This window comes from Littorina saxatilis, linkage group LG10 (assembly GCF_037325665.1).
Source record: "Littorina saxatilis isolate snail1 linkage group LG10, US_GU_Lsax_2.0, whole genome shotgun sequence".
In the NCBI taxonomy this organism is placed as follows: domain Eukaryota; kingdom Metazoa; phylum Mollusca; class Gastropoda; order Littorinimorpha; family Littorinidae; genus Littorina; species Littorina saxatilis.
The window spans coordinates 24,269,905-24,277,712 of record NC_090254.1 but is presented as its reverse complement, the minus strand read 5'-3'; the positions used below and the strand labels follow the sequence as shown (position 1 = coordinate 24,277,712).

The window sequence follows — 7,808 nt, the reverse complement described above, 5'->3', positions numbered from 1 at the left end:
CTTCGGTATTGCATTTCAGCTTGGTGGCTTAAAAATTAATTAATGACTTTGGTCATTAAAAATCTGAAAATTGTAAAAAAAATATTTCTTTTATAAAACGATCCAAATTTACGTTCATCTTATTCTCCATCATTTGCTGATTCCAAAAACATATAAATATGTTATATTTGGATTAAAAACAAGCTCTGAAAATTAAATATATAAAAATTATTATCAAAATTAAATTGTCCAAATCAATTTAAAAACACTTTCATCTTATTCCTTGTCGGTTCCTGATTCCAAAAACATATAGATATGATATGTTTGGATTAAAAACACGCTCAGAAAGTTAAAACGAAGAGAGGTACAGAAATGCGTGCTATCGTTCTCAGCGCAACTACTACCCCGCTCTTCTTGTCAATTTCACTGCCTATGCCGTGAGCGGTGGACTGGCGATGCTACGAGTATACGGTCTTGCTGCGTTGCATTGCGTTCAGTTTCATTCTGTGAGTTCGACAGCTACTTGACTAAATGTTGTATTTTCGCCTTACGCGACTTGTTTTTCTTTTAATGTAATTATGGCTAACACTCTTATGAGCTCTTTTACACTTAATTTATATGGTTGATACGTGTCTTTGGAGCAATCGTGATATATTAAACACTGTACGTACTCTCTAGGATTAATTTGTATTTAGAAATCAACCTGCAAAGGCAGTTGATGCGTTTCTTGAAACAAAAGACACTATATTCTTTTTGATTTCTAGGAATTTGGAAGTCAACATGACAACGCAGGATGAAAGACGAGCTGCTTACCTTAAGGCAGCACATGATCTGGAGTCCGACGCAGTCAACGGCATTCTCGTCTCGTGGGATCTCGCTAACGGCGTGAGAATCGTCGTAAAGCAAGACGCTGTTGACCCCAGCATACCGGGCACATTCCTACCACTACCGCTCGCAACTCCGGGCAAGTTGCGAATTGGAAATACGAGCCCAAACAACGATGAATTTTACGACGGTAAAATCGGCTGTGTATCGTTCTTTTCCGGTCCATTTTATAACATTAAGAAGCTTCATAACGACTACGAAACGACGACTTGCAAAGATGTGCAAATTCCCGATAATCTTCATTTTGGTGAGTGGATAATCGTCTGAAATGGTGTTCATATGAAAGGTTTGGAGAGTAAGAGAGAGAGAGAGAGAGAGAGAGAGAGAGAGAGAGAGAGAGAGAGTAGTGTGTGTATGTGTGTGTGTATGTTTGTCTGGCTGGTTGTCTGGCTGTCTGGCTGGCTGTCTGTCTGTCTGTCTGTCTGTCTGTGTGTGTCTGTATCTGTATTTTTGTGTACATGTGTCTGTGTTTTGTGTTCATGTGTCTATGCCTGTGAAATCTCACAGCAAAACTTTGGTAATAAATCAACAAGCCAGTTAATGAATGACTTAAACATGGTCTTTTTTTTTTTTTTTAGATTACTTAAACATGGTCTTGTTTAACAGAATAAACCAATGAATAAACGATTGGTCTGGATATGTCTGCGTTGGAATGAATTCGCAAAACTTACCTAACAGACATGCCATTCTATTCAAAGTCTGTTATTTAACATGTCAGAAGAATGTGTTTTCTACACTATGGAGAGCTCTTTTCCTCACAACATTCAAATTGTTACCCTCTTTCTGTACTAAATCTTTCTTTATCATACGTTATCTCTGCTCTTCCTTAGACCCAAATACCTGCGGTGACGAACCGACTACCATCACTGATCCGTCAACCGCTGCGTCTGCTGCCGCCAACACCCCAGAAACTACATCGCACGTGCAGCAAACTACCATGGATACCACTAAAGAACCGACTATCATCAAAGGTCCACCAACCGCTGAGTCTACAAACACCACCGACGAACTGACTCCAACCTACATTTGGCCTCTGAACAACGTCACTGTTGGTGTTGGGGTTCTGTCAGGGATATTGCCAGTTCTACCCCTCGAAGCAACATCTTGTTTTCGTGCTGACGACTCTGATACATCCCTTGCAAGACCTCATCTCAAGTTCGACGGTTCTCTGCCCTCCTACCTTGGGGTGCCTGTCAACGATTCGGTGTTTGCGGGAGACTTCACTATCGTGCTGTTTGTCAAGGTATGATTTTATCTCTCTTTTATTAGGGGGAAACTTTCTCTTTGTTTTCAGAAAGGCCGATGTGATGTTGCTATCTAAACGAATGAACTACCTAACCAGCTTGGCTTGAAGTGCTCTTAAACCAACGAGGAATTTCGAGAACGCACGAAAGGAATGTTGATCAACTGATAAGTAAATGTTTTTGTTTGTTTAGAGGGCAGAGGAAAACTTACGCCATTAATATCATCGCTATTTTCATCCATAGTATTATCATCATCATCATCATCGTCATCATCATCATCATCATCATCATCATCATCATCATCATCATCATCATCATCATCATCATCATCATCATCATCATCATTATCATCATCATCGCTAGAGTCGTTTTTATCGTCAAAATCTGTAGAAGCAGAAAGGCAGTAAGCTTCATATACTTGCAATCGTCAATAACTGTTTGACAACTAATTGCATTGCTTTTCAACTTCTCTCGACCACGCAGGCGGAACAACCCGCAGAAGGAGTCCTTCTGGACTACACATCCTCAGACCCGTCCGCCCAAGGACTCTCCAGAATCCAGATCGCCTTCGACAATGACAGTTCTCTGGAGGTTTCCTTGTGGTCTGCCACAGACGGGGGCCCCAGTCTCTGTGACCACCTCGTCATCTCTAACCCTTTCAACGATTCAACAGACTGGAAGAAGTTAGTCGTCAAAAGGAAGTTATCCACTGAGAAGCTTGAAGTTCGAGTCGACGGGGCTGCTTTGGCCACTGCCCGCTACAACTGTTCTGGTGGCGAGGGGAGAGGCTCGCTTGGTAGGATGAACATCGGAGGACGTCGTGATGTCGGAAGAGGAAGAGCAGGAGCGGGCTTTCGGGGATCTCTTAAATGCTTGAGGATCCTCGAGTCGGTCTTCAATATACCGTGGCACTATGGGACCTGTGAGCAGTTCACTGACGACGTTCCTCAAAGTGAGTTCCCGAGAGCTTGAATGGTGATGTGACGTTCTGGGTGTGGTCAATGGTGTGAGTTTGGGTTTCATGTGTGGGGATGGGATGGGACAATAAACTGTTCGTCTGTCTCTCTGCCTGGCTGTTTGCTTGTCTGTCTGTCAGTCTGCCCGTCCGACTGTCTACTCGGTCTTTCCTTTGCTATTTCTGTTTTGTCTGTCTCTTCCTGTTGTTCGTTTTTGAACTATTTACTCATCCATCTTCTTTTTACTTTCTGTGTGTGTGTGTGTGTGTGTGTGTGTTTGTGTGTGTGTGTGTGTGTGTGTGTGTGTGCGCGCCTTTTTACAGCCGATGAGATGAAACGCACGTCAAGTTAGTAAACCTACATTTCTATTTCAGCAATTTGTGCAATTCCTTCCTTCCTTCCCTCTCTTCCTTCCTTCTTTCCTCCCATCCTTCTTTCCTTCAATTTATGGAAATATTATTATATTTATGGCTGCCTGAATCCGAGGCTAGCTAGCTATACAAGGGGTTTTCTAGTCTCGTGGGATTTCGCTAATGAAATCATAGCTCACAGATTGACTGACGGAGCCATCTGACTGATTCACTCAATCACTCATTCACTAACTCACTCGCTCATACACTAACTGACTCACTCACTCACTCTCTCACTACTGACCATCAGGGCAACTGAACGACAACCTAAGGCCTAAAAAAAAATAGGTGTGGTTACGGTAACCCGACCTAACCTATTTTTAGGGGCCGACCCTATAACTTTTTATTACAATTGTAAAAAAAAAACCACAAAAAAACAAGAAAACGAGTGCAGAAAACGCAATGAAAGCGAAAGCGCCCGAGTCATACACTTATTTCCCTGTCAAGTAGGTTTAATTTGTAAACATAAGAAAAAAAAGTTTTTTAAAAAAAAGTGATTGCCTACCTTCCTACCCTATTTTTTGGGGCTATGTTACCGTAACCACACCTATTTTTTTTTGTTGCCTAATGACAATACTTGACTTCTATTTGTATTGGTCAGCGGCCCAAACCTTCAACTTGTAACTAAACTCTGCACTGGTATTCACTCTAGACTGTCCAACACATCCATATTCAATTCTCAACTTAACACTGCACGACTATTCACACCAAACTGTTCCAAACCTCTAAATTCAATTCAGGACTGAACTCCTTACTTCCTTTTATTTCAGATGCCCAAGATTGTCTGCTTGAAAAGAACATGCGCGAGAAAGGATTTTGCCTGGTCGCCAAAGGCACCCAACCAGATGCCTCCGCTCATCCTCCAATCAGATCTGTCGAGACACTTTCTGTTGTAGCGTGCGCTGAGATGTGTTTGCGCACTGTCAACTGCAAATCGTTTGTCATCACTGCGGGCCAGACGTCACGGAAGGGATGCGACATGTATGATTACGTCACACACATTAACACGGTCAACTCTGCTGGTAAAAAATATTACGAATTAAAGAATTAAGAAAATCAAATTCAATGGAAATTGAGAGGAGAGAAACAGATGAGGATTTTTACAAAATCTAAAGTTAAAAGCAAAACGAAACCTGATAGAAAAGAGAGGAATGTTTTATATTGCTTTGTAGGTTATTTGCATCATAGTTCAAATACTGTAGGTGCATTTGTTGTTTGGATGTTGTATTCATAGTGTACGCACGAGTAGACATTGCCGACACATTTAGAAAAACAAACTTCTCCGTGTTATCTGTTTCAAAAGATTTATCTGCCCGGCTATTGTAAGAAAATTGTGACACAGTCCAATGGACTCGATTCCTGTAAACAGAAATGTTCCTTATACACTCTTCAAAAAAATTAAGGATCACTTTTTTACAAGCACGCCACACAAAACAGACAAGACCGAATTCTTTCATTTAAAAAAAATATATATAATTGAACAACCAAGGAGTAATGACAAACAAAGCGAAGATCGAACGCGGCAGCGACAATTTAGCTAGAGTGTGTCAAACGTGACAACCCTCGAAAATGGAATTCACAACAATGTGAATCAGTGTCAATAAAGCGTGTGCCCTCCGTTGTGTGCCAGGCATTGAACACATCGTTGGCGCATGGAGTTGATCAGGTTGCATATGAATGCTCTGGGAACTCCATTCCACTCCTGCTGGAGCCAGCAGTTGACCCAGATTGGCAGGAGGAGGGTGATGTTGCTGTACCCGATGACAAAGCTCGTCCCACATGTGCTCTATGGGGTTCAGGTCCGAGCTGTTGGCTGGCCACAGCATCCTGTTGACCCTGGCCTGCTGGATGAAGGTGTTTACAGCTGCAGAGCGATGGGGAGGTGCGTTGTCATCCTGAAGAATCGCACGAGGGCCGATCGCTTGGAGGGCTGGAACGACCAGGGGTTGCAGGATCTCATTCTGGTAGCGGACACCGGTCAAGTTGCCCACTACATGGTACAGAGGTGTCCTTGGACGTGTGCTGATCCCTCCCCAGACCATCACAGAGCCTCCGCCAAAACGCTGTCGTTCCAGAACAGCGCCTTCTGCGAAGCGCTCTCCGCGACGCCTCCACACTCGGATGCGACCATCAGCAGGTTCCAAGCAAAAGCGGGACTCATCTATATCTGTAAACAACACCTGAACCCACTGCTGACGTTGCCACCTCACATGTTGAGTGCACCAGGCTCGGCGAGCTGCTCGGTGATTAGCAGTCAGGGTTGTTCCTCGGACTGGACGCCTTGCACGCAAGCCAAAGTTGCGTAAGCGGTTTCGGATCGTCTGACCACTAACAACAGTGTTGGTGGTAGCTTGTAGGCGTTGCCTAATGTTGTTTGCCGTAGCCATTCTTTGTTGCATGGCCTGCCTCTGAATGAAGCGATCCTCTCTTTGTGTGGTGACTCTGGGCCGACCAGAACGTTGTCGCTCCTGCACTCTTCCAGTTGCGTGGAATCTCTGTTTTAGTCTGATGATGACAGAGGGAGCCACTGCAAGCCTCTGGGCCACTTGCCTGGCAGCAACACCGTCTTGTAGCCATCCTATTGCCCTTCCTCTATCCAAATCGCTTAGTTTTCTTCGTGGGGGCATGTTGCAACTGTGCATAATTGTGTCAGCGTGTCAACCTTTAAACACAAGCTGGTGAGCGATGTTCATAGCCAGGACCCTGTTGTAGCACGTGCATCACAACCTTTTGCCCTGGCATGCGTTCCGCAAATTTCATGGGGCTATAAAAAACACCCTTTTTCTTCCAAAATGCAGAAGCTTTTGAGAAGTCCCACAAAGAGAAATAACTTTGCCTGCCAAACAAAATTCTATGTCAAGACTCATTGTTAATTCAAACACATTAATCTTTCAATGATCATGTCGATGTTTTGTTTTTTTGATTTTTTTTTATAATTAGATCTGTTTTTTCAACCGATCCTTAATTTTTTTTAAAGAGTGTATATTATTTACATGAAGACAAGAGTGAAAAGTTCGGAATAGCAATGTTTTCTGACAAAGCGATAGTTAATACGCATGCTGTAAAAAAAAAAAAAGGACAAAGAAAGAATAGAAAACGTGTTCTTGATATTATATGCATGTGTCTGCTGAGCAAGCTTTCCGAGAAGTTTAAATTTGCTTCAAACTTGAAAAAATGCAATATTCGTACCGATTGCTTGATTGACTTTCATTTATTATTCTACTATTTTTTCTTTTGGAAAACACGTTTGTGATGCTAAACTTATGTTGTTATGAAAATCTGTCATACGTTTGATTTGTTTGTTTGTTTGTTTGTTTGTTTGAGCCTTTCGTCCTTTATCCAATTACAATAGATAGTTGCCTTTACAGTGACAGTGACAACCTCGCTCAATAAACGTACCAGGCGTTCAAATAATGTACCATTTTCTGGTGTACTGTTGTAGGCCCTTCTTGAGGGCGTGTGTCCGTGTGTGTGTGTGTGTGTGTGTGTGTGTGTGTGTGTGTGTGTTTGTGTGTGATTGTGATTGTGTGTGTGTGCGTCTCTCTCTCTCTCTCTCTCTCTCTCTCTCTCTCTCTCTCTCTCTCTCTCTCCTTGTTCTACCGCCTCTTCTTCTTCCTCTTACCTCATCACTCACACAAACACAATCACACATACACACACAGCCGCGCACACCCAATATATATACGATGTATATACGATGACAAACATGTCAATGTCATGAAAAGCAGCGCACCCAGCGAAACACTTTCATGCGTGCTCACACACACACACACACACACACACACACATACACACATACACACAGACACACACATACACACACAGACACTAAAACACACACACTAAAACACACACACACTCAAACACACAGACACACACTCACACACACACACTAAAACACACACACACACACTAAAACACACACACACACACACACACACACACACTCTCTCTCTCTCTCTCTCTCTCTCTCTCTCTCTCTCTCTCTCTCTCTCTCTCTTCGGTTATGCATTGTTGAAACCACGTCAAGAGTGGTACAACAAGAGGTAAGAATTGCTGCTAAAAAAAAAAAATTTTAAATAAAAAAACTGTGCACTGACGATTGTTCCTATTCACATTTTTACACGCAGATTGCTTTTTTGAAATTTTAAAATCCTTAATCAATCTTTGTGGACAATGAGACCTTGGCTATTGTCAAACGCTGGTCTGTTAATGACAAAAGACTTTTTCAGTGCATCCTTCAAATCAATAAAATGCATAGATCGATGCATTTGAGAAGAGCCTTTGATTTGAATTTCACGTTGTGACCATTTTGACGCCTATATTCTAAGGAC

The 7,808-nt window shown here is 42.5% G+C and overlaps 1 protein-coding gene across 1 annotated transcript; it reads left to right on the top strand.

Moving 5' to 3' along the window:
- The first annotated feature begins 1,317 nt into the window (after positions 1 to 1,317).
- LOC138978456 (uncharacterized) lies at positions 1,318 to 6,873 on the top strand. Its single transcript, XM_070351200.1, has 3 exons — positions 1,318 to 2,107; positions 2,592 to 3,060; positions 4,245 to 6,873. Exons 1-3 carry the CDS (start codon positions 1,517 to 1,519, stop codon positions 4,523 to 4,525), a joined length of 1,341 nt encoding a protein of 446 aa, XP_070207301.1. The 5' UTR covers positions 1,318 to 1,516; the 3' UTR covers positions 4,526 to 6,873.
- The last annotated feature ends 935 nt before the right edge of the window (positions 6,874 to 7,808 follow it).

What these genes read in the sequence shown, in the direction of transcription:
- LOC138978456 (XM_070351200.1), top strand. Translation starts at nt 1,517, where the DNA reads ATGAATTCGCAAAACTTACCTAACAGACATGCCATTCTATTCAAAGTC. An exon ending in CTATCGTGCTGTTTGTCAAG is followed by an intron (nt 2,108 to 2,591) that starts GTATGATTTTAT and finishes TCGACCACGCAG; the next exon opens with GCGGAACAACCCGCAGAAGG. An exon ending in CACTGACGACGTTCCTCAAA is followed by an intron (nt 3,061 to 4,244) that starts GTGAGTTCCCGA and finishes CTTTTATTTCAG; the next exon opens with ATGCCCAAGATTGTCTGCTT.